Source organism: Piliocolobus tephrosceles, chromosome 2 (genome assembly GCF_002776525.5).
Source record: "Piliocolobus tephrosceles isolate RC106 chromosome 2, ASM277652v3, whole genome shotgun sequence".
Taxonomy (NCBI): domain Eukaryota; kingdom Metazoa; phylum Chordata; class Mammalia; order Primates; family Cercopithecidae; genus Piliocolobus; species Piliocolobus tephrosceles.
The window spans coordinates 130,680,333-130,707,780 of NC_045435.1; the positions used below are offsets into that span (position 1 = coordinate 130,680,333).

General features: G+C 39.3%; 2 protein-coding genes across 4 annotated transcripts in view; one reads left to right on the top strand and one right to left on the bottom strand.

Annotated features, from left to right (window-relative positions):
* The window catches only part of MED12L (mediator complex subunit 12L), a 345,920-nt gene extending 324,141 nt beyond the window's left edge, over nt 1–21,779 (top strand). The window contains exons 42-44 of the mRNA XM_023232117.2: nt 1,363–1,473; nt 15,495–15,576; nt 17,870–21,779. Coding sequence (XP_023087885.1) covers nt 1,363–1,473; nt 15,495–15,576; nt 17,870–17,922 — 246 coding nt within the window. The 3' untranslated portion in view covers nt 17,923–21,779. The remainder of the gene's footprint in view (nt 1–1,362; nt 1,474–15,494; nt 15,577–17,869) is intronic.
* The window catches only part of IGSF10 (immunoglobulin superfamily member 10), a 23,100-nt gene continuing 16,436 nt past the window's right edge, over nt 20,785–27,448 (bottom strand). The window contains exons 1-2 of one of the 3 annotated variants that reach the window (XM_023232116.3): nt 25,724–25,776; nt 20,785–23,697 (exon numbers count right to left, since the gene is read on the bottom strand). In XM_023232116.3, the coding sequence (XP_023087884.2) occupies nt 21,789–23,696 (1,908 nt within the window). In that variant the 5' untranslated portion in view covers nt 23,697; nt 25,724–25,776 and the 3' untranslated portion in view covers nt 20,785–21,788. Of the gene's footprint in view, nt 23,698–25,569; nt 25,777–27,448 lie in introns of those variants that run through there. The other 2 variants (XM_023232115.3, XM_023232114.2) reach the window with 2 other exon arrangements.

Here is a 27,448-nt window from a genome sequence, read left to right on the forward strand (position 1 = left end):
TATGACTAATATTATTAATATAACTATTAGTACTCACTTTCTTAAATCATTTTTTCCAAGATCTGAGGCTATGTTTCAGAATTTTTTAGGATTGATAATTTATATTTTGCTCTAGTTTAGAATCTCTCATTTCCAAATCACCGAGGAAAGTTACCACATTGTTTGTTTACTTACCAGTTTTAAATCTTGTGTTGGTGTTTTTCAAGGCTGCAAATATGGAAAGCCTTTTCTTATTGAACCATGTGTACTTTTTATCCTAATTAGCATAATACGTCCTTCTGGTAATTTTTTCATCATCAACACATTCTTCCCTGGAGATAAGTGATTTGCTTCTACATCAGGATTATACTTTATACTTCTTTTTTGGTGACTGGCCACCTCTGTAAAGGAAAAAGTTAATAATGATGAAGTTGTGTTAATTCTTCTTAGAAAAGATTCTAGAGGACTAACTGGAGAATCATATTGCAATCATTGTGATTTTGGTCCAGCTTGCATTGTTCTTGTTGGGATCATGCTCCCCAGACCTCTGCTAGGATTCCAGATCCATGAGTGTTGTCACTTAGTGAGAAATGCCATATGGCAATAACTGTTAATTACTTGGCTGTAAAGAAGACCAATAATTGAGGGGATAGTATGCAAACCAAGTTGGAAAAGTGCAAAAGATGAAGAAATGTCTAGACTGTCATTATCAGGATGAAGTGTTTGGGTGGAGGAAATTTTAAAGGTCATTGAGACAAAACAACTATTAATATTTTTCTCTTCTCTGTGTCCCACCTGGTGGATGTCTGGTCTGTGCTTCTTCTGTGACTTGGAAGCATTTCCCAAGAGCTGTGTGTTTGAGCCAACCCTGTTACTGACATGATTTCTGAATTTATGATGTAAATTATTCCAGAAGGTCTCATGGCGACTAACTAGTCTGCATCTTCCTTTTGGGGGGCGGCGGGGAACTATAAGAATTCTGCCAGATATCATAAGGAATGAGAAGATTACTACTGAGCAGTCCCTGTCCAACCTGTAGGGTAAGAAGGGATAAAACATGTGGAAGGACAAATTACATGAAAGGAATTAAAACAGTAAACAGAAAGGATGGCCCCAGACAGCGCAGCGTGGTATAGACAGCAATACTGACTGCCACAGGAAGAGATCTGTGGGGTTGGGTGGTCCTAGAAGGCTTCATGGATGAGCAGGTTTAGGTCTTACCCTCAAAAGGATGAATGAGGTTCAGCAAGGTAGAGATGCAGCAGGCCGGTATATATTGTTTTTACTACAACATAAAAATTAGATAAAAGGTATGTGGGGGAAACAGATTCAGCAATGCTATTATCTTCTTTTAAGTGTATAACCTTTTTACCCTCTTTCCAGATGCAGCAGCCCCAGCAGCCCCAGCCCCAGCAGCCTCCCCAGCCCCAGCAGTCCTCGCAGCCCCAGAGTCAGACCCTTGGTCTCCAAGCAATGCAGCCCCAGCAGCCCTTGGTAAGGCCTGGTGTTTTGGAATCAGACATGTGAGTTTCTTCTTTAAAAGCAGGTTGCATTCTTCATGTTCATAAGATTGTTAAGAATCAACATAGCCTAAATATACCCTAGCGATTTTTTCCTAGAACTTTACCAAAATTTTGTTGTCATTGTAGCTGGTATATTTATTTTCATAAGAAGATACAAGTAAATATTTGGGATTCAGTAGGTTATACCATTATTCTTCTTCAATGTCGTTTAGACTATTCCACAGACAAAAATTTTTACATCGAGATGCTTTTTTTCTAAACAATGTTAAAATGATGATTTACTGTGTATGTTTAAAAGGTTATCTTACTGTACTTTTTTACTGTAATCTCAAAAAACATGGGCGTGCTTACTAAAATATTATCTATTATCTTCAATAAGAAATCGTTTTTCAGTGAGTTAGCACTTGCTACAAGCATTTTCATGTAACTCGCAGTCAGATAGTTCACTTCTCTAGCTTCACGTGGGCGTGGTGACAGGTGCCTGTAATCCCAGCTATTTGGGAGGCTGAGGCAGGAGAATTGCTTGAACCTGGGAGGCGGATGTTGCAGTGAGCTGAGATGGCACCACTGTACTCCAGCTTGGGTGACAGAGTGAGATTCTATCTCAAAAGAAAAAAAAAAGTTGCGTTATGTATAGCCATCAAAGTTTTCTAAACCTTAGTCATTTTCAACAGCATTTACTTTTGCGATGCCATATTCCTGTTTCATTAATTACTTTTTAAAACTGTCATCTTATTCTATTTGCTTAAATAAATGTATTTTTCAAAGAAGCATTTTATCACTACCATCTGTAATTATTATCACTTGCCACATATTGGAAATACCTGTGAAAGTAAATACAAAAAGAATTTAGAAGGGAATCTCCATTCAACTGAGCAATGTGAATTGCATGAGTGAGCCCTACCTACGGCGAGCTGGCTTACCGCACATGTCTCACACTTTGGGAAACAGTAGTGTAGACTGCCTTCAGCACAGGATTTTTAAACTGAATGGTTTCACAACTTGTAGAAAAGGGGGAACAACACAGTGTAGCCATAGTACATGAGGAGGGATCAGAGTAGAATTAGGTGGTTAAAGAACTGTGTCCAAAACGGACAACTTATTGACCAGAACATGGTCAACTGGAATAGAGCGTCCATAGTACATTTAACAAATTCTGCCTAAGCCAGTTTGTTCCGTGCCCCCCCCACCGCCAGCCCTTTTTTTTTTTCTTTCTTTTCTTTTTTTCTTTTGAGACAGAATCTCACTCTGTCACTCAGGCTGGAGTGCAGTGGTGTGATCTCAGGTCACTGCAACCTCCGCCTCCTAGGTTCAAGCAGTTCTCCTGCCTCAGCCTCCCAGATAGCTGGGATTACAGGAACCTGTCACCATGCCCAGCTAATTTTTGTAATTTTAGTAGAGATGGGGTTTCACCATGTTGGCCATACTGTGGTCTTGAATTCATGATCTCAGGTGATCCACCCTCCTTGGCCTCCCAAAGTGCTGGGATTACAGGCGTGAGCCACCACGCCCGGCCTCTTCCCCATTTTTAATTCTTTTAATTTTTAAGTTAATTCTTTTTAATTATGGATCTAGTTTTTCCAGCTCTGATTAAAATATATATATATATGTTTGTGACATTTATTGCAATCTACTTCAGAAAACCTTTTTAAAGTAGAGGTAGTATATAAAACTGCACTGACTGCCTACTTACCTGATGTGTATCAGCAGGAACTGGCTGACTGTTACTTAGCAAATGTTGTAGAAGGATGCAACACTGTTAGCTGAGTCTAATGTCCCATACAAGAACAAGATATAACTTTTTATTTTGAAATAATTTCAAACGACAGAAAAGTTGCAAGAATAGTACAAAGAATTTCCCCAAGCCCTTTACCCAAATTTACTAATTCTTAACATTTTGTCTCATTTGCTTTATTATTCTTTCACTCTCCCCACCTACCACCATTTACATGTGCCTCTTTACCCCTAAGTACTTTAGCTTGTTCTTGTTTCCAAGAACAAGGATATTCTCTTCTAAAAACTGCGTATTATTATTAAAATTAGGAAACTGAACATTACTACAATGCTTTATAACCTATAACTCTTGCAAATAGACCAATTAATGCTCTTTATTGCATTGATTTTTCCCCCCTAGTTCAGGATCATCACATTTTGCATTTAGCTTTCATGTCTTTTTACTCGCCTTCATCTAGACCAACTCCAAAGCTGCCTTTTTGTCTTCATGAAGTTGACATTTTTAGGGTGTATGGAATGTTTATTTTGTAGAATGCTACTCAATTAGATTTATCTGCCTAGATTAATCATGATTAGATTCAGATTATACACTTTTGGCAACAATATTAGAGGTGCCATTGTGTCCTTTTCAGTGTATGGCATTAGGATATACATTGTTGGTAATGTTACTTTAATCCTTTTGTGTGTCCTGTGTCTGATAGATCTCCCCACTGTGAACTTATTATTTTCCCTTTGTAATTAATAATTTATGAGAATAGTTTGATAGATCTGTCATTAATCATCAAATCTTCACACACTACTGTTAGCATCTATTAAATTATTCTTGCCTAAATTCATTTTTAGTATGGCTGAGGAAAAATTATTTTCTTTAAGTTTTAATTCTTTTATTTTTAATTATAGATACATAATATTTGTACATATTTATGTGGTACAGGTGAGATTTCGATACAAGCTTTCAATGTGTAATGATCAAATCAGGGTAATTGGGGTACCCATCACCTCAGGCATTTCTCATTTCTTTGCGTTACTTTGTGTTGCTTTGTGCTTCTTTGTATTCCATTTCTACTCTTTTAGTGATTTTGAGACATATAGTAAATTATAGTAAACCATTGTTGCCCTATTATACTACCAAACACTAGTTCTTACTCTGTAATGGGTACAAAATGGTGATTTTCTAACTCTTATGTTTATGCATTTAGCAGTTGGTATATGTATTAGGGTTCTCTAGAAGGACAGAACTCATGGAATAGATACATATATGTAAAGGGGAATTTGTTAAGTATTAACTCACACCTCCACAAGGTCCCACAATAGGCCATCTGCAGGCTGAGGAGCAAGTAGAGCCAGTCTGAGTTCCAAAACTGAAGAACGTGGGAGTCCAGTGTTTGAGGGCAGGAAGCATCCAATATGGGAGAAAGATGTAGGCTGGAAGGCTAGGCCAGTCTCTCCTGTTCATATTTTTATGCCTGCTTTATATTCACTGGCAGCTGATTAGATGGTGCCCACTAGATTAAGGGTGGGTCTGCCTTCCCCAGCCCAGTGACTCAAATGTTAATCTCCTTGGGCAACACCCTCAGACACACCCAGGAACAATCCTTTGCATCTTTCAATCTAATCAAGTTGACACTCAGTATTAACCATCACAAGCCCACCCCTTGTCATCTTGAGCCCATACACATCTCCTGAGATCAGACATAATCTTCAAATAAAGACAATAGTAAGGTCATAGTTACAGCTAATATAATACAACCGTCCTTCATATAACCCAAAAACGCACTAATTCCCAACCCAAATATTATTATATAAAATTAACAATACTTAAATGCTGATATGAAGTCAGTAAATCCTGTGTCACATGATAAAGGAAAAGGAAATAAAATTAAGATAGTACAAGTGTACAGCCGCACAAACATGTTTTTAACAAAAGGAAGAAATGCTCATGACAGTTACAGTCCTCTTTTCTGCCAGTGGTCACGTGGTCATAGCCGGTATTGATGACTACCTTCTTCTACTACCCATTCTGTTTTCCCTTTGCCTTCAGCAAGCACCTCAGCAGGTTGTGTTTTTTTTCCTGGTTGAGTGACCCAAACCTTCATTCCTGAGGGGTCTGGATCATTTGTAGTCCTGTCTGGGTTGGGCTGTTGTAGTTTCCCATTGATCTTAATCACAGAGCATGGTAACACTAAGAGACGCCCTTATGGATCTGTATTCCATGAATACTCTTCCTTACCTCCGTTGTGAAGTAGTAGACTGATTTCATCTTGATAGTCTGGGTCAGTCACCTCAGCCAACACTGTAACTCCCTTCTTAGCCTGCTGGCTTAAAGGCAGGAGGAGCCCAAAGTGTCCAGGTGGCAATCTTAACTTCCAGTTTAATGGAATCATTGCATTCCTAGTGGCAGTGTTCCTCCCTCTGAAACTAAAAGACCTCTAGGCCAGCAGAACGTAATGTTGTGGGAACAGGAAGCAAAAATTTTGCTAGTGGATCACTAGGGGTGATGGTGAGTGGTGCCACTTCCACTTCCACCCCTTGATTCCTGGACTTGTGAATCCTGGCTATGGGAGAAACAGTACTATATATTGGATGCTGATTCACAGCATACATGGCCTATCTTCATACAATGTCACCTAGTTGGCATTGTAATTGTAACTTCAAAAGGCCATTCCATCATTCTGTCAATCCAGCTGCTTCAGGATGATGGGGAACATGGTAAGACCAGTGAATTCCATGAGTGTGAGCCCACTGCTGCACTTCTTTAGCTATAAAGTCAGTGCCTTGGTCAGAGGCAGTGCTGTGTGGAATACCATGATGGTGGATAAAGTGTTCTGTAAGTCCGTGGACAGTAGTCTTGGCAGAAGCGTTGCATTCAGGATAGGCAAACCCACATCCAGAGTAAGTGTCTTCCAGTGAGGACAAACCTCTGCCATTTCCATGATGGAAGAAGTCCAATATAATCAACCTGCCACCATGTAGCTGGCTGATCATCCTGAGGAATGGTGGCATATCGTGGGCTCAGTATTGGTCTCTGCTGTTGGCAAATTGGGCACTCAGTGGTGGCCGTAGCCAGGTCATCCTTTGTGAGTGGAAGTCCATGCTGCTGAGCCTGTGCGTAACCTCCATCCCTGCCACCGTGGCCACTTTGTTCATGGGCCCATTGGGGAATGACAGGGGTGGCTGGGGAAAGAGGCTGAGTGGTGTCCATAGGATGGGTCATCCTATCCACTTGATTATTAAAATCTTCCTCTGCTGAGGTCTCCACTGGCGAGCACTCACATGGGATACAGATATCTTCACAGTTTTCAACCACTCAGGTTCATCCACATACCTCTTCCCCAAATTTCTTTGTCTCCAGTTTTCCAGTCATGCTTCTTCCTGTGCTTTGCTGTGTTTTTTTATTTTGTTTTTTGTTTGTTTGTTTGTTTGTTTGTTTTTGAGACAGAGTGTTGCTCTCTCGCCCAGGCTGGAGTGCAGTGGTGCAATCTTGGCTCACTACAACCTCCACCTCCTGAGTTCCAGCAGTTCTTGTGCCTCAGCCTCCCAGGAAACTGAGATTACAGGCACGCACCATCACACTCGGCTAATTTTTGTATTTTTAGTAGAGACGGGGTTTCACTATGTTGGCCAGGCGTCCTGACCTCAGGTGATCCACCTGCCTGGGCCTCCCAAAATGCTGAGATTATAGGCGTGAGCCACCATGGCTGGCAAGAAAAATTTTATATTTCCTTTTATCTTTTGGTATTTTTCTTTTTCTTAATAGTTCCACTAAGATACATTATATGTATTATAAATATATTTATTTATATTTTGTAAACATCTCCAGCAGATTCAGTTCTTGGTAGTAGCCAAAGCTATCCTTTGTTTTTTTCCTTTGTTAGAGAAGAGGGTGGTAAGGTAGCTGTTGAAGATAAGTGAACTCTTCCTGTTTTGGGGTTCTGATTCATGCTGTATCAAAGCAGAAGTGGTAATGGTAACACATTGCCATCCATCCCATGACTTGTCCTGCTGCTATCTGATGACATTCACAGTTGAATTCAATAAATGCTTTTTTCTTAGGGTAGTGCAGAAGTCATTGCAGTCATGGTATGTGTGGTAGAGACCAGCACCCTGCCAGATGTTATAGAGCATGCTGGTGAAACATCGCTTCCTGCCACTAGAGGACTTAGCATCATAGGAAGTGGCTCAACGGCAGCACTGCCTGTGGAAAGTAGTTTACAGTTGCTGAATTTTTGATAGAAGAGCTGGAGGCATTGTATTAGTTTGCTAGGACTCCCTAACAAAGTACACAAACTGGATGTCTTCAACAATAGAAATGTATTGTCTGTTTTGGAGACCAGAGGCCCAAGATCAAGGTGTCTGCAGAGTTGGTTTCCTCTGAGGACTGCGAGAGAGAATCTGTTCCATGCCTCTCCTCCAGCTTTTGGTGGCTTGCTGGGACTCTTTGGCATCGCTCAGCCCATAGAAGCAGCACCCTGGGCTTTGCCTTCACCTTCACAGGCATTCTCACTGTGCATATACGTGTCTACTTTTTGTAAGGACACCAGTCCTTATAAATTTCCACTTTTTATAAGGACATCAGTCATATTGGTTTAGGTCCCATCCTAATTACCTAATTTCAGCTTGATTACCACTGTAAAGACCCTGTTTCTAAATAAGGTCACATTCCGAGGTACTGGGTGTTAGGACTCCAACATGTCTTTTTTAGGGAACATAATTCAACTGAAATAATAAAAGGTCAGAAGGTGAGAGAAGTTTGGGAAGCCTTGATGGAGGAGGCTGAATGTGGCAGATGTTGAAGGCAGTAGGATTTGATTCATTGCTCTTTTTTTTGAAACGAAAAGAAAATTGAATGTTAATTTTTTTTAGAGTTGGAATTCAAGTTTTGTTTAGAATTAATGAAAATATATATTTTTTGTTCTTTTGTTGCTGTTGTAAGAGGAACAGAACTAGATCTCTTTTTTTAGCTTTTGCACAAGTCCATTCTATTTTAATGCATTCTAGGAGATCATAAAATATATATATATATAGAGAGAGAGAGAGACAGAGTCTTCCTCTGTCACCCAGGCTGGCTTGCAGTGGTGTGATCTCGGCTCACTGAAACCTCTTCCTCCCCGGTTGAAGCGATTCTCCTGCCTCAGCCTCCCGAGTAGCTGGGATTATAGGTGCCTACCACCATGCCCAGCTATTTTTCTTTTAACTTTAAATTCTGGGGTACATGTGCAGAATGGATTCGTTGCTTTTTGACTATTTTGTTCATCTCTTTGCTCATTGACGGCATCAGCTGGGATGTGTGGGACAATGATCATCCCTTGGTTTTGGCTGTAAAAAACCACTGTAAAAACTTAATAAGAAGTTAACAACTTGTAAAAAGTGACTCAGGACAGAAATGAGTGCTTCTTTAAAACATGTCACCAGAAAAGAGTTTTTCTGTGAAAAGAGCAAGAAGGACCAAGAAAAGCCTGTGTTTACAAATTAAATCTGGCCTGGACTTAATATCAATGCCTGTGTTGTCATTTACTTACTTAAGTTGCTTGTATTCTGTGAAGGAAAATCATCTGGAAATAAAGACATGGTGCCCTTGCTGGGAAAATATATTTGGCATGTCTGATTTTGGCCTACATTATAGTTCTTGACTAGAAAAATATTTTTAATGCTTATGTGTTGTTATGATTAAATTAACTCTTAACTAAATATGTTGACAGACCATGATCTTTTCTTTAAAACTCCTTCTGGTGTTAAGAAAATAATGTCGATACCATCCTACTGCGTCATTTCCTTTCATCTTAAACTCAGGTTGTCTTAGTTTGGTGACTTAAAAAAATATGCTAACAGAAAGCTTTAAACAGTTGGCTTTTCACATCGCCCGATCCTTGTGTCTGTTTCGTATTACATTGAATATTTGCCTTTTAAAAATATGCATAATGGTAGCAATCGTTACATAATTATATTAAATTTTAGTCAGTGATCACTTGTGAAATTGTCCTTTACTCTTCCTCAAGAAATTTATTTGTTCCATTCAGAGAAGTTGAGATATTTTTTCAGACTGCCTCTGGAATTAGGAAGTAGCATGTACAGATAATATGATTCTCCTTTTGAAGTGGAAGACATTAGGTCCAGAGAACATTGAGCAACTTTGCCTTCTTTTGCATGAATTTGGAATTTTTTTTTTTTTCTTTTGGAAGGAAAAGAAGAAGTAATATTTATAGAAAGAGGTTGGGGAAGAAATATCAGATTTCTGGTAACTGCATAGCCAGTATATTTGATATAGTACTTTTTTCTTACTAAACTGTGTACAGATTTAAAGAGATGACTCTGCCGGACACGGTGGCTCACGTCTGTAATCCCAGCACTTTGGGAGACCGAGGCGGGTGGATCACGAGATCAGGAGATAGAGACCATCCTGGCTAACACAGTGAAACTCCATTTCTACTAAAAATACAAAAAATTAGCCGGGCGTGATGGTGGGCGCCTGTAGTCGCAGCTACTCGGGAGGCTGAGGCAGGAGAACGGCGTGAACCCGGGAGGCAGAGCTTGCAGTGAGCCGAAATCGTACCACTGCACTGTAACCTGAGCGACAGAGCAAAACTCTGTCTCTAAATAAAAAAGATGACTCTATGCAAGTTACTAGTTACCTTGAAAATAAACACACAACAAACTCTGAAACACATCAGCTGCTAGCCCTGTCTGAGAGTGTGGACTGAGTGTGCTGCCCTGTGAGGGTGGAGATGTGGCTGAGTGCATGCACAAGTTTTTCCCAGGTGCTCGGTGGAGGCCCCTATATACATTGTTGTTCCTCTGCTGCCGCTTGTACTGATGGACGACCATGCTTCCTTCATCGGAGGAATCTGTGGACTCCATCAGTTGGTAGTACAGATTTAAAATAAATGTTGCCTTGCTGCTTTGTTCTTTTGCTAACAAATGGAGTGGTCACAACAAAAACCTCATCACTGTCATAAGGGAAGGGATGTATTTTATTCAGTTTGGTGCCCTTGGAACCCAGAAGATTGCCTGGATTTTGGTAAATATTTGTTGAATGACTCATTTGTTGGATGTCAAAGCAATGAAAAAAACGTTTGTTAAAATCACACATTATCCGTAAGAAAGGAAAAACACAGTTCAGGAGGCAAGGTGTCCAGACCATCTGAGCATCAGCAGGTCCATCACCGCATCAGTCCTGTGGCTGATCTTGTCAGTATATGCTTCTGCTGATGGGGCAAGCTCAAGTTTTGAGACAAAAAATATTTACATGATGTTTATTGAAATAGAAATTACTAATTAGCAGCACATTTTTACCTATGCTGTGATTGAGCAGAAGAAGTAAATGTTATTGAATAAAAGTAAAAATACATCAAAATACATTTTCAGAACTTTAATTTTAATTTATTTTAGAGACAGAGTCTCACTCTGTCAGCCAGGCTGGGGTGCAGTGGTGTGATCATGGCTCACTGCAGCCTCAAACTCTTAGGCTCAAGTGATCTTTCCACCTCAGCCTTCCAAGTACCTGGGAACTACAGTAAATACATTTTTGTTTTTGGTTTTTTTTTGTTTTTTGTTTTTTTTAATTCAGCAAACAGTGGTATTTCCTGGACAGTGGTTATGCCATGTTAATTAGTTACACCTGACGGTATTAAGCTGGATATTTGGTCTTGTGGTTAGAGCAGGAGCATGGCACGGCTTCTGCCTCTGAGAAATAAAAATCCAGAATCTTAGAGAGAGAAGCAATTATCATGTTAAACCGTATGTTTGCTAATAGAGGCATTTACACAATACTAAGGGTACAAAAGCCGTGATTCACTCTTTAAATGCATGAGGGAATGGATGATAACTTCAGCTGATCTTTGAAGGATGAGTAGATTTATGGGAAGGGTAGAGTGGAACGAAGTGGGGAGGAAGTGTATTCCAGGAGAAGGGATGAACATCTGCAAAGGCACAGAGGGGAGAGATCATCTCCTGTATGGATATGGGCCAAAAGAATCTTTCCCACTTCATTTCTCACATTTGAACATGGAATGCAAAACACATAGATTATGATTTGGGGGACCTCTAGTTACACCTCACTGAACCTATTTATTGCCCTGTTTTGGTAAATTAAAAATTCAACTCCCACCGCAGTGATGATTCCAAAATCTCACCAAGCACATGAACCACCTGGGGGAGCCATTTTGAAATTCAGATTTCTAGCACATTAGCTACAGAAATTCTAATTCAGGAAGTCTAGAAAGGAGGATAATCCTTTAAATTTCCCGCAGTGATTTTGTGCTTCCTCAGCCACATACAGGGTTCAGTTCTTCACAGGAGGGGTGCAGTTTGAATTGAAATGCTCAGTGGTGAGGCTTCTGTAGGGTGTTGGAGGCAGGCCACGTCTCCTGGTGGCAGGTGCTCCAGAGCCCAGAGAAATTGCATCTGGGGCCTAGTGCCTGTGCATGTACAGATAAAAGCAAGTTAAAATTCGTATTCAGAGGCCTTAAGAGGAAGCAGATGTGATGAAACACTGTAAGAAGATTGTAGACATAGACCATGTATTTCTGGTCAGTTTAAGGAAGTTGGTCAAATTTCTTGGCCTCAGAATCCCTTCATGTTCAAAAATTATTGCAGACCCAAAGAGCTTTTGTGTATCAATATTTACCATGTTAGAAATAAAAAATATTGTTAATGCCAAATATTGTTATGTTTAGTACCTAAAGATAAACTCATGTTACTGAAAGTAGCATGCTTTTATGAAACATAGGCATATGTTTCAAAATAAAGTTATATGAAAATGACATAGTGTTACTTTTTTTTGAGACAGGGTCTTTCTTTGTTACCCAGGCTGGAATGCAGTGGTATAATCACGGCTCACTGCAGCCTTGACCTCCTGGGCTCAAGTGATCCTCCCACATCAGCCTCCCAAGTAGCTGGAACTACAGGCATGCACCACCATGCCTGGCTAATTTTCATAATTTTTTTGTAGAGATGGCGATTTGCCATGTTGCCCGGGCTGGTCTCTAACTCCGAGGCTCAAGCTGTCTGCTCTCCTTGGCCTCTCAGAGTGCTGGGATTACAGGGGTGACTCACTGTGCCTGGCCTGTTTTACATTTTTGAAAATTTCTTCAATGTCTGGTTTAATAGAGAACATTTGATTTGTTGTAATAGCACATGTTATGTAGGCTCTGGAAAGCTGTAATGTATGTGCATCAGAAAATAAGTGAAAAAAGCAGATAATGTCTTAGTATTATTTTGAAAATGGTTTTGAGCTTGCAGGTAACCTGATAGTGTCTTGGGGACCTCTCCCAGGAATCCCTGGATCACAATTTGAGGCCCTCTGACTATGTACCACCTCTTAAGCCACCCTCAGACCACCTTGCACTCCCCAACACACACACGCACACACGTGTACACATTACTGTTTAGGCTCTGCAAAATGTAGTATCTGAGGCAACCACTACAGTGTTTTATTCTGTGAAATACTCTATTTGAAGTAGCTTTAAATGAACATAAAGAAGGCAGCTATGTGTTTGTTGAATGAATAAATGTTGACTGTTTATACACCATGTACCCCAATATGCTATTCAATCAGCTTAGACATCTTTATAGACAGCCTTTTAGAATCTGTAATTATTTCCGAATAAGTTAATATTTGGAAGTTGATATTTTCAATCATGGATAGCCTTGAGGGGAATGTGGTGTTTGGTCAGAGGGTCCAAAGTTTCATTTAGACAGGAGGAATAAGTTTTGTTGATCTAATGCATAGCAAGGTAATTGTAGTTAATAATGTATACTCCAGAATTGCTAAAAGTAGATTTTAAATGTGTTTACCGCAGTGAAATAAGTCTGTAAGATGATAGATGTATAGATATGGGACATTTTCTGGGGGCAGCAGTCTTAACCAGTCAGAAGTGAACAGGAAAATTTGACATGAACTCATTGGTGGCAAAAGCTGACCTGAATAGACATGAGGCTCTTTTCATTTATCCTATCTGATAGAATTATTCATGTGCTTGCTACAGAAATGTAATATGCTTGATTATGGAATGCTGTCCTACATTTTGCCTGGTCTGCATATTAGGAATGTTTCTTAGTAAATTGCATATGTTCAGATTCCAAAGCACATATCTGTCTTAAGACTTTGGATAAGAGATTGAGGACGGTTACAGCTGAGTCAGCATTAAATATGCTAATAGATACATAGAATGTCTGGAACAGTACCTTATATTATAGTACAATATAAGGCTTTGTTAAATAAATAGGGTAGTTTCCCCAAGTAAGCATAAAAACTACTGAATAGAAAAGAATACTTACTTTACTAACATTTCCATATAAATGAAAGATTGATTTTTATTTTTTACTCTTGATTTGGGCAATGGAATAAAATGGCAAGCTGCTGCTTCTCTAATTTGTATTGGGGAAAATAGTAACATTGGTGGAGGAAATAGTTCATTAGTTTTGTGGATCTTTCTTGTTATTAGGAAAGTTGTGGGAATTGAAGGCTATTAGAATTAGTCATTCCATCAGTTGCTACTGAGTACCTGCTGTGTGCCTGGCAGGGCTGGATACTACAGATACATCAGTAGATCGGCCAAGCGCTTGTCCTTCAGTCACTCACTGTCTGGTGGGAGAGAAACAGTTGAACCAGCTGTCATGCCAAATATTCAGTTTTAAAAGTATCAGCTTGGTAATGCCCTCTAAATAGAGGACAAGATAGGATTGCCAGATAAAATACATGGCTCCTAGTTAAATTTGAGTTTCAGGTAAACAACGAATAACACTTCAGTGTATATCCCAAGTACTGCATGGAATATACTTACACCAAATGTAGTATTTGTCATGTGCAATATTTGGGACATGCTTGGAACTAAAATGTTGTTTATTTGAAATTCACATTTAACTAGACATGTTGTATTTTTATTTGCTAAATCTGGCAACTATACTTATAATCCTGGGCTATTCTTGGCAAGCTCTGAGGAGGAAATAGATGTTGTACTTGCGTTAGGTAACTGAGGAGTCTTTTTCAAAAGACGAATTACAAAGGTATGGAAAACCAGCCGTGGGTGATGGCGCACTCACTGACTGCCCCTAATCCCAGTGGGACAAGAAGGGGAGAGAGGTGGGGAGGGTACCTGGCCAGAGCTGCAACCTTCCTGGAGTGGGGCACATCCAGCCAGCAGAGATTCCCATGGAGGAAAATTGGCAAAAACAAAACTTCCCTCTGCTCCCTCCCAGCCTCACTGTGCTCCTGTGCTCCTGTGCTCCAGTCTCCTGGGAGCACCCCCCACCCCCGACCTAGAAGTCGGAGGGCAGAGGGGCCAGCCTTGTTGATGCTCTCCACACAGGCAGCCTGGTGAGCACACGGAGGGTGGGCACATGGGAAACAGCCAGCACAGTGCTGATGTATGTGCCTGTGTCAGAATGCCTCCTTTATGACAGTGACAGACCAGGAGGAGAGAAGAGGGTTGGGGGAGGAGAGAAGGGAAAGAAAGAAAAGGGAGAAAACGATAGTCGGAAATTTGAAGATTAAGATGAAAAAGTAAATTGGCACTACCAGTGATTCTAACCAAAAGTAATTTTGCTTCTAGTAGATGCTGATTTTTTTCCCCTTTGGAATAACCACAATTTCTTGCATGAACTTAGTGGATAGAATCAGGGCATGTGGCCGCCTATATTATGCCTCTAACCTGATTCTTCCTACAGAGCCTGTATTTGCATGGCCCTGGGAATTAGCACTTTCTTAAAGTTAGTGCCTCACTCATCCTGCCCAGGCCTTGGCTCTGAGGGTGGGATTAGCGAACCTTCATCCTCCATCACATGGGGAGGGTATAGTCCCAAATGAGCCCCAGTCCTAGGGTACCACTCTGCCACACCAGATTCTTTTCTCCCATTCGTGCAAGGCACAGCCTGTAATCCTTGAACAAATCTTCCAACCAGAGAGCTTTCATTTTGCCAATATTAATATCGTGATCCTCATGAGCTAGCTGGTAAAGGGTGAGATGACCAGGATCTTTGAACTGCTGAGCTACCTCTGTAGTGTGGAGTTCTTCATTGGGGCTCTTCAAATAAATGCCAACTAATAACCTGGAGCGTGGGTTCCTGAATAGATGGGGTACTTCAGATGTTCACCAGAGGTACAACAAGGTGTAGACGAAAATTCACACACACTGGTCATGGCCCTTTTTTCGTGAAGTGTTGAGAAGTACCTTACAGACTGGCACTACAAGTTAGTCTCTGTTCTTGTCTGTGATTGGCACCATGGAATGATTTCTGTCCTTTCTCCTGTCGCCATTACAGTTTCCCAGGCAAGGCTTGCAGCAGACCCAGCAGCAGCAGCAGACGGCCGCCTTGGTGCGGCAGCTCCAGAAGCAGCTTTCAAGTAAGTACCCCTGTGTGTCATGGAACAGATGGCTCCTGGAAAATTAAAAATAAGCCAGCAAAACAAAGTGGCGGCTCTCCCAAGATGCTACCATCTTCCTCAGTATAGTGTTCATGGTATTTGGTTTAGCCCAAGGTTATTTTCATTCTGTCTTGGTTTGGTTTTGGCTTGAATGCTTCCTTTCCTGGGAAAACCCCAATTTTTCTGAAATTCAGTGAAGATACTTTCTTTTTGCTTCCACCAGAATCTAGAAATGTTTCTTCTCATTGCGGGGACTCCTATGGAATCCAAGGTGTCCTTTGTTTAAAGCTGGAGAGTTCAGGGAGCATCAGCTAATGCCCTTAATTATACAGATGAATAAAGTTAGCTGGCCTCCCAAAGATCTTCGGATACAGGGAGGCCAGCACTAAACTGTCAGACTGTGAATATTTTTAACCACTGCACCCTCCTGCCCTTCTGATAGTCACTCCTCAATCAAACCCTGTAACATCATAGACAGCATGGCGAGGCAGTGTTTTCTCCCTAGTAATCTTGCCTGTAGTGCTGGTGTGGTGTTTGTGTTTGTTTTTTAATATGCTGCCTTTCTAGAGAATATACCAATAGCCCATTTCATCATAACTCATCTCAATGAATTGAATCACCCCTGTGCTGGTGTCATAGAACAGCAAATCCTTTTAGAAATGGGAGCAAGCTCCCTGTGATGCAAAGAATATTGGCCTGGAAGTCAGGAGACGTAAATTTTGATGCCAACTTGGCCGCCATTATCTGGGTCATGTAGTTTTTCCATCCGTGCAATGAGTGAGACTAGCAGTTTCCTCTTGGTCTTGGATTATGTGGTTGTGAGGTACCAGAGTGAAGAGCAGTTTGTGGTGAAGGCAGTGGTGCAGGTCTGGTAGCCTGCTGATACTGTAAGGAAACAAGTCATGTAATTACTAAGGGGCAGCTTGGTTTCTGACAGAGGGATGTCCCTTTTATACCTCAGTGTCTCTACCAGTGCATACCCAATATTTTTTTTCTTCTTTAAAAATATTTTTCTCTTATGGTCTCATTTAATGCCAGATAAATCAAGTAAATCTTCATTTCTAGCTACTGTTTACTGTTTAATAGATGTGGTTTATTAAAAGACATTTGTAATTAAAATCTCATTATGTTTCACTAATTCCAGAATCCTTATTCTTACAGAAAATATAATCTTAAGGCAGATTTTTTTCTTCTAGTGTTTAGAAATAGGTACCTATGATTTTTATAAAGTGGCACCTGTTTGGGGGAAGATATCTACTCTTAATTCCTGTCTACCAGAGCTCAGCTTTTTGTTAAAGCCATCATTTATGGAGTACTTTCTAGGACCCAGGCACTGGGACTTTCCATGTATTGATTTACTTTAACTCACCCTGTGAGATTACATATTATTACTGTTCCCACATTACAGATGACGAAGCAACTGAAGGACAGGGACATTGACTCATTTACCCAAGGTTTTTCAGCTAATAGAGCTGAGACTTGAACTCAGAGGCACTCCTTCCAGAGCCCACCTCTTAACCACGGTACATACTCGGCTGCCTGATAAGCAGTTACACCAGACTTCATTGTTGAAGAGTGGTGACTAGGCTGAGCTGTTCACCACACAACTCCAGAGGGCTGCTTTGAGAGCGTGGCCCATGTGAATGGGGCCCCCATTGAATACTCCAGAGTTAAACAAGCAGTAGCTGTTTCTAAGCCTGTGTCATTTTTTGGTATCTACTGACCATTCCTTGTTTCTGTGTGTATGTGCAGGTATGCATGTCTACATGGGCACATGCTTGAGTCATCACACACACACACTTTTGCACCTGCAAATACTCTTGCACAGTTCTGAGGTACATATCTTATGGCCATTTGCAGAAAACTGCTCAGTTCCAATCTAATGTTCTCTTACCAATTATGTGTTAAAGCAGAATTGCTGACTTTTATAAGCATTTTGAGAACTTTCAATGTTTTATGAAACTTTTACTGTACTCCTTTTGAAAGTTAATACCAAGTAGTTTAGTTCAGAGGGAGACACTTTGGATGGGCCAGTAAACTAAATCCTGTGGCGTTGCATTGTCAAGTGTGGACTGTAAACTAAGGTTGGCCTCTCTGCGGGGTGGTACTTGAATCCCACCACAAGGGTTTTTCAGGACAAGTGATGGTACTCTCTGGCCACTCTGTTTCCCTGTACCTGCGGCTGGTACTGAGAGCCGTGACAAGAGGGTAGCAGCTATCTGGGCAATAGTTTTGTATCTGTACGTTTGGTTGAATTTATTTTTCTCCTTAGGCAACCAGCCACAGCAAGGAGTGACTCCATATGGACATCCTTCACACTTCTGAATCTGCAAGAGGAGAAGACATGATGTTTTATGTTTGCACTGAAAAACAGAAAATCAAATTTAATGCATTAGTCATCTTTAAAATGTCCCTTTGTTTTATCATTTCTTTGACATTTTACTATATTGTGTGCTACATCTCACACACATACACACACAAAAAAGGTGTTTAAACAAAAATCCAAGGAGAAGTTACGGTTTGATTTTGTTGAACTACCTTTAAAGTAGGTTTACAAATGTGAATCATGCAGGCAGGCCTACTCCCGGAAGAGTGTGCTAGCAGACCTTTTGAAATTGGTGCTTTTTTTGAATCTCACATTTCTAGAAAGAATGGATTATGATGGATTTAAAGTATTTATGTATTTCATTCATTAATGATGAAGTTTTTTTTGTTTGTTTGTTTTGTTTTTTAAATTTTATTTTCCAAACTCTGCTGGACCAAACTACTGATTTGAAAGGAATGTCAGATCTTGGCAGAAACATGACCCATTTATTCCGCATTCACCTGTGATGGTGAAATGGACATTTATTTGCATTGCTCTAATTTGAAATGTTTGTAATCTCATAAGCACTTTATAAACTTTGTTCTTATTTATGTAGGACTTTGCTTTGCTTTTGTTGTGGTCAAAAGGTGCTGAAACAGATTGTTGCTTAGTACTTAAACTTCTTAAACTAAGAACCTAAACCAAGGTTCCTGTGAGAGCCGCCCTAAGATGTGCGGAAACCTGTTAGAAGTAGCTGTACTCAAATTTGTTTTGAGGCAAGATCATTGACGAGAGTCATTGTGAAGGTACAACATGTACATCCTAAAGGCCTGAAAGAACTGCAGTGGAATCGTCCAACTATTTGTTGCCAGTTTTGGTTCTCCTGAACCTTATGCCACCTTAAGGGAAAAGCCCCAGCAGCTGGCTTGAGATTCCAGTGCTCACACTTGACATGTTTCCAGAGAATCTGGCCCCAAAGTCCAGAAGGCTCTGGTTTTCATACAAGGTGTATTTGCTGTTTATTTTGTATGGTAAGTATTTGCTATTTTGAATTTAATTATTGCTGTCAGTGTCAGTCTTGGTTGTGTATTGCATATACTGTATTTATAAATTGGTGCAAAAAGCACAAGTAAATTATACATCAAATTTATTATAAAGAAATAGTAACTATTTTAACTTTGTTCAAGTATGTGGTAATTTGCTCCTATTAGAGTAAAACAGAAACCAGTAAATTATCAGTTTGTGTAACTTAAGAGTATTCCATATAATATTTTTTTAGATTTAGATGCATAAAATTTTGAATGTGAAAATTGCAGGGCATTTTAAAACATATGTGGGGGATATTTTCCCATGTTCTCTGTTATTTCATTTTCTTTTGCCATATGATTTTACATATAATATAGTCAAGCATACTGTGAATAGACTTGTCTATAACGAGCAGACCATGTAAATCTACTTTTTTAAAATCTAGCTAGTACAACTTTAGTAGACATTTTCTTTTGCAAATAATTTATATCTTCCTAGGTGAGTTACTCATTGCAAAGTTTGACTCATGCAAATGACCTCAAATACATGTCAGCTTACTTTGCTGTGGCAACATCCATGTGAACTGCTTTGTACACTGTGAAAATATTTCACTCCAGCCTGCCCATTTTGTGTTTACTCTGGGCTGGGAAAGACTTTGCCAAAACATTAAAAACCATTCTTTTCACTAAATTAACAGTCTATCTGCTTTCAGAAGATGTATCTGTACACATTTTTGCTGGTTTTGTATATCAGATTTTTTTCTTCTCAAGAATCATACTTAGATAAGCTTATGAAGTTGTTTTATTCAAAGTAATATATCTATATAATGACTGCATTGGCAAAAGAACCGAAATGTAAATGTTGTGCCTAGTGAGTGAGTCATGTTTCATCTTTGTTATTTCTTTCCAAATTTCTTTGCCAGTTCAGTTTGAACCATATATTTTGTAGCTCAACATTGCAAACAACAGTAATACTGTTTTAAGAATGAGTGTTATAATTGCATAGCATTTGTATGCACTTTATATTTTGCAGAGGTGAGTTAAATTATTAATCATTTTGCACATGAAGGCTGTGGGGCATATCTGTGTTCTTTTTTTTAGGTGAGAAAGTTAGTTATGCTAAGACTGTAATTCCAAGATTCTATGGAAAGTTGAGGAATGCTGTGTTACCCCTGCGCATTATAAAGAAAATAACTAGAATTACTTTAGTCTTCAGATTTTCTTCCTATTAATTCTGTATCTTGAGAGGTTTCTTTTTTCTTTTTTTTTTTTTCTTTTCTAGCAAATGCATTCTTTTGCATTAAGATGGTCACAAGGGAAAGCCCTGTGGCAGAACCTGGTACCTTACCAGAGGAAATTACCTTAGCATAAGATGGAGACCCCAGCTCCCCTTAAAGGCAGACCTTGAAATCAAATAGAGTCAGCTATACCTATCACAATTTGTGGATATAAGAAGCCCATAGACTCTCTTGTTTACACTGCAGGCTTTTTCCTAATAGGGTTGCATTTGTCATTGCATTTACCCTTCTTGGCCTGGAAGTAGAGGGAGATCAATTACAAAGAGCATCTTTGACCACTTCCAGCCACAAGGTACTAACATCAGACATAAGTTGCAAGCAGGTCACATTTTAGGCTAGATGGGGCTAGCTGAAAGTCAGTGTGATGACAACCCAAGGGCGCTATACCACATGTCTCAAATGATTGGCAGGGGCTAACATATTAGTAATTCTCGGTTTTGTGCACTGAGATATCTAAGACCTATGGCATTTTTTTCCCATTTATAAAGCTCCTATAATTCCTAATAGGTGAATGTTTGAATAGATGCTGGAAAAATTACACTGGAAAACCCCAGCCCTAGATTTAGATAAGATCAATCATATAATAATATTCCCCAAATTAATTCAGGTTGAATTAAGCATGTCATATAAATTCAGTGAATTACAAAAAGCAACATTTTGTGTAGGATTGATCAGATTTTAAATACAGTGAAACTTCATTATATATAATAGATCTAGACCCTCCCAAACATTTTCCCATCCCATAAAAAGAATTATTAATTAAATGAAATGCTTATAGAGCAATGATTCCGCCTCAGAAAAATTTCCTTATAAACAGCTCCAAACCAGGGGTGCCTGAGCTAGATTTTAAAGTTATAAAGAAGTTTCATTGTATTTTTAAAACCTTTTTAATGGGTATATTTGGACAAAAGTAATCAACCCCCTTTTCACATTTTATGATGTGCAGTTATTACATTGCTTTTTACATGTGGAAAAGTGAGCCTGCATTTATTTTTTTTAAATGCAGTTATTAAAACATTTTTGTATTCCCCATCAATGAACATTTTCAGTGTGAACAAATGGTGAATCATAATCAAGACAGTTCAGTGCTTATTTTCTGTAGGTTTTAGCAAAAAAATTTATAAACCACAAAATATTTATACATCAGGATGGTAAATTTACATAAAGAAGATTGCAGATTTAATATTTTCCATTGTCTCTGTTCTGAGTGCCATGCTTGTAACATTGATAGGAAGTGGACACTAGGCAACTGGTATTAAAAGTTCATTTTTTTACTGAAAAATTCAGGTACATTAGCCATTTGTTATTTTATAGTGGACTGTTTTAATGTTTATTGTTATTTGTTGGCAAAATAAAAGTGCCTTAAGTTAAAAGTTTGTTTTGAGATCCATTAAATAAATCAATATCATCAGTTCATAATGCATTTATTTACAAGTCCTTTTATTTTGCATGTTCATTGTAAATTTAATACTGTAAATGTATTCAAATTCATTTACATGCCTATGGCTGCCTTTGATTAAACTTCTTTCAAAAAATAAATTCTGCCCACATGTTTATTTCATGTCAGATTACTTGAATATACGTTGCTGCATAATCACTACCAAGTGGATTCTTTGCTGTGCATTTGTATATCCCAGAATCAGAGGTTTGGGGATTCTGAATGACTAGGGTACCTTGTAAGTGAAGCTGCTTGCTTCCACGTGTCCTCTCTTTACTTGCTGTTGAGAGAAGGGAGTGGGCAGGCATCTCCCACGTGATTTCTGGCTTGGGAACTCCCAGGGCCACACAGTGGAGCTGAAAGGCTGCCCCTGTCCTGGTGACAATACTTGTGGGTGGACGATTTGTAATTCGGGGAGGGTAGGCTACAATCATTACTGGAACAGTAATCAGTGTATGACCAACACTATTTTGAGCCTTACAGATATAGTTGCCTCTGTCATAAGCTGTTGCTTCTTTGATGACTAATGTGCCATTGTCATGCAATATGTATTTCCCATTAGTTTGAGGCCTGTCCACAACATAACCACTTGGCATAGTCCATTTGATATTTGGCTTAGGGATTCCATCAGACACACAATGCAGTGATAGAGACTCTCCACTGATGCCTTTTACTGTCCCTGGTGCATATGTAAGAATAACTGGCTTCTGGCCAATTTCTAATATGACTAATTTCTCAATATAGCCAACTTTATTCCTAGCTGCACAGCGATATTTTCCTGCATCCTCCCGAGTTGTTTTATAAATGATGAAAGAACCATTGCTTGCTATCAGATACTGATAGCCTTGTGGTCCATTGGAAAATCGTGTTCCATTTGGTAAAATCCAGATTATTTCAGGTGGTGGGTTACCATCAACAGAGCAATTCAATGCTGTGGACTTTCCCAGTTGGGCAACTATTTTTTCATTAAATGGATTTCTGAATGTCGGTCTTCTCAGCATTTCCAGTACTTCTAACTGTACCACCAGCACGCTCTCTCCACCTTCATTTCGGGCCACACAGATAAAATCAGCTGAATCTGAAAGCCTCACATTCCTAATTTCCAAGGTTCCATTTGTATAGACTGTGATTCTGCTTCCATAGTATGGGGCTGTGAGGAGAATACTGTCTGGCATGATCCACATGACTTCAGGAGATGGTGTCCCTTCAGCTCTGCAGTCAAAGTGTTTTTTGGAATGTCTCACGGCTGTGGCTTTAATAACAGTTCTGTTTGTATACAGTCCATTGATTAATGGAGGTTTAGAGACAACTTCCAGTTTGTACATTTTGGTGTCATCCCCACTGGGATTTCGGGCTACACATACGTACTCTCCAGAATCGAGCAGTTTCACTTTGTTGATGGTCAAAGACCCATTGACATGAAATGTGTACCTATCAATGGAGAAGGAAATCATGTCGTTGGAAGGCAGCAACCAAAATATTTTTGGTTTGGGATCGCCAGTGACCTCACAGTCAAGGACAGCTGTGTCTCCAGCTTTGATTCTCTCGTTGGTTTTGTTACCCTGCCTTATCCGGGGAGCAGCCGTTATAACTGTTAAGTGGACCTTCATTTCATCCTTCCCTAGGGTGTTCTGGGCATAGCAAGTATAATCTCCTTCCTCTGCTACCCCAACTTTGTTGAAGTATAAAGTTCCATTGTTGAAAAGGGTATATCTCCTGGTCCTGTGGCCACTGTCATCGGCTTGCATTGCATTGTTGATCATGGTTCCATCGGGCAAACTCCAAGATATCTCTGGCGTTGGAGAGCCAGAAGCTTTACAATCTACTTGGAAATCTTTCCCATGGAGCACTTGCTTTCTAAAATACCGCTTGTGGTCAATTTTGGCAGGTTTCAGTCTTAGGCTGACATACATCAGTATCAGATCATCCCCCATTTTGTTTCTTGCCACACACAAGTAGACACCACTGTCTTTTTCTGTTACTGATCCAATAAACAGGGATCCATTTGGGTAGACGTGGATCCGGCTGCCCATTCTAAGGAGAAAAGAGATTCATTTGAATGTGCAGCTGTTAGTAATGAGGGAAACTGTTTTCACTCAGAATTGTCTCCCTCTGCCCCAGCTTTATTGAAGCATGACCAATGAAAATTGTGTATCTTTGAAGTGTAGAACATGACATTTTATATATCTATATACACACATATACATTGTGAAATGACCACGATTAACTGGCATATCCATCACCTCATAGTTACCTGTTTTTGTGTAATTAGCTTTAAATCGTTGCAATAAAAATTAAAATTACTACCAGCTTATTGTCTTCTAAGTCATTTGCTGAAAGATGAAATTATCTAATTGAACAGGTATAGTTTAGTGCAAATAAGTAGTATTTCTCAGATGGAATTCAAATGAATCTCCATTACACAGTAATTTTTTTTAAAAAAAAATCTTAATGATGAGGGACGTGCTAGAAATATGGGATTTCTAGACACCATAACTTCCTTGACCATTTCACATATCAAGTAAACTAATTGGATCCATAAACATGGTCATTTTGTAATATATATAGGTAAGGAAAAAGCAAACTCAGTTTCTCAGAAAAGGTGGCAGACGATACTTTCTAAAAAGTTATTAGTCACAGAACAACTATTGAATAATTTGGTTAGAAAATATATTCTACTTTGGCTGGGCACAGTGGCTCTTGCCTGTAATCCCAGCACTTTGGGAGGCCAATGTGGGCAGATTACTTGAGGGCAGGAGTTTGAGACTAGCCTGGCTAACATGGTGAAACCCCATCTCTATTAAAAATACAAAAAAATTAGCTGATCATGATGGTACATGCCTGTAATCCTAGCTACTCGGGAGGCTGAGGCATGAGAATCGCTTTCTAGTCTGGGTGACAAAAACGAAACTGTTTTAGAAAAAAAAATAAATTTTACTTTGTTATAAAGAGAATACCAAAGCAGGGTTCCTTAGAAGGTTGTTGCAGCATCTGCCCTCTATGGGCAGCTGTATGTAGAGTGACTGGTTTTTGCACTAGGTTGAGCTGTGTGGAATACCATTCTTCAGGTGTACAGTGGCAGCACAATCTACCATTACCAAATTTAACCACCAGGTGGCAGATCTTTCCTGGTAAAACTAAATCTAGTTTTTCAGAAAGATCAATGGAGACTGAATTGGTGCTGAAAGTGCTATCAGGGATACCTATGGGAGAAAACGTCTTTCTTATTTTTGGGCAACATGGGCTGAGCAGGTAGATAAAACTGGAGAGAAAAGTAAAAACTGTTTTCGTAGCATAAGTGCTAACCAAGTCAAACAGTCTCAAGTCAATTTTCTCTCTCTGATTTTCTATTTACCTATTTATATTTTTTGAGACAGGTTCTCACTCTGGAGCCCCAAGCTAGAGTGCAGTGGTGAGATCACGGCTCACTGCAGCCTCGACCTTCCAGGTTCAAGCAATCCACCAACCTCAACCTCTGAGTAGCTGGGATTACAGACACATCTCACTATGCCCTCCTAATTTTTTTATTTTTTATACAGACAGAGTCTCACTGTGTTGCCAAAGCAGGTCTCCAACTTCTGGGTTCAAGTGATCCTCCCGCCTTGGTCTCCCAAAGTGCTGGAATGACAGGCGTGAACCACCACGCCCATCCATCAAGTCATTGTTATTCTCCAGCAAAGGTAAGTATGGGAAGTATTATAGTAAAATATTAGAAAAAGTGTTTTTTTTTTTTTTTTCCCAAGTATGGAAGTAACTTCTCTGGCATATAAACCAAGGTAAAATCAACACGAATACACTTAAGAGGAAGGGAAACTGCCAGGTGCTTTGCACTGGTTGTTTAATCTTGAAGTAATTCCCTCACTATACAGCTGAAAAATCGATATTTAGAGAGATTTAGTAACTTGCCTTAGGTCACAGGGCTGGTTCTCAAGCCTTATGCTTTCCACCATGCTATACTGGCATTCTTTCTTAATGCTTTCTAAAAGTATTGGTTCTTAAACTTGGCTAAACATTAAAATCACTTGTGAAGTTTAAAATAATACTGATGTCTGGGTCTAACCTCCAGCATTCGACTTAATGTGTGTGGAGCATGGCTTAGACATCAGGACTCTTAAAATTTTCCAGATTAAAGGTTTCCATATGCAGCAAAGAACCACTGTTCTAACTTGGTTCTCAATGAAGATCCCTCATCAACTGCATCAGAATTACATGAGGCCAAGTTTAAGATGCATATTTCCTGGCTTTGGTTTCCTGAAATTCTGCTTCAATAGGTCTCACCAGGGATACAGAAACCCACTCTTTAACAAACTTCCCGGCTAACTTATAAACAGTTAAGTTTGAAAACAAGCATCAGATTTTAGCAACAAAATCACCTGGAGGGCTTTTAAGAACAGATTGCTTATTAAAACAAAATCCAAGCTCCTGATTCAACAAATTCCCAGACAATGCTAATCCTGCTGGTAGGGGAATCTTCCCTTGGAGAAACACTGGCTTAGAGTGATATCCCCTACACCCAAGATCTGATGCAACTGAAGATTGTGACATAGAAGAGACAGAACTATTGATGCTTCTTTTTATAAACTAGTATTTTTGAAAGAGATAATTTACTTCTGAAAATAGAAGGATTTTCAGAGTAAAAGAGAGAATTCTTAATAAAGATCAATGCAGAGGCATCTTCAGCCTCTCCAAAGCACAAAACTCACATTTCATAACTCAGCATTTAAAAATTATAAATCTAAACAAATTTCAATTTAGGTGATTTTTGACGACATTTGAAAAACTTGAAAATTAACATTTACTTTTGAACTAAAGATCACAGGTTAAATTTATTAGCTGTATTCAGTATCATCTCATGTCATTAGAAAAAAATCTTCAACTCCTAAGCATGAGTACAAATTCACATTTACTATGTGTAATTTTTCTTGCATGGATGTTTTCTATTAATGAATAAACAGATATATAAGATGGAAATTCTCATCATTTTTTTTTTTTTTTTTGTCATGTAATGGAAAAACCATTGTATAAAGTCATGCCAATTGCAAAAATAAAAACCTCACAAGCTATAATTATTGATTTTTGAAGATATAATTTAATTTATATAGAAAGCCAGCTATGAAATGAATATTGAGGCTGGGCATGGTGGCTCATGCCTATAATCCCAGCACTGTGGGAGGCTGAGACGGGCAGATCATGAGGTCAGGAGATCAAGACCATCCTGGCTAACATGGTGAAACTCCATCTCTACTAAAATACAAAAAATTAGCCAGGTGTGGTGGCGGGTGCCTATAGTCCCAGCTACACAGGAGGCTGAGACAGGAGAATGGCGTGAACCTGGGAGGTGGAACTTGCAGTGAGCAGAGATAATGCCACTGCACTTCGGCCTGGGCGACGGTGCAAGACTCCATCTAAAAAAAAAAAAAAAAAAAAAAAAAAAGGATATTCATATGCTTATAACAGATCAGAGAAAGTGTGTATTTGTATATATGTGTCTCATCACATCAGAGTGTGGGGGCCTGAATACATTTCACCTGGTGGAGGTCTTAATATTGTGACTTTCACAAAGTGCTTTGTAATTTTAGGAAAGAAAAAATTAAGTACTGATTATAATGGAGTTTAAAATGTCAAATAGGGGACTCTGACGAGTAAAATAATGGAGTGTCTCTCTCCAGAATCTCGACTGCATCACAAAAATCCCCTTCTCTGTTTTGTATAGAGAGAGTATGAATATATTTATACAATTATTATTATTATTATTATTATTATTATTATTATTATTATTATTATT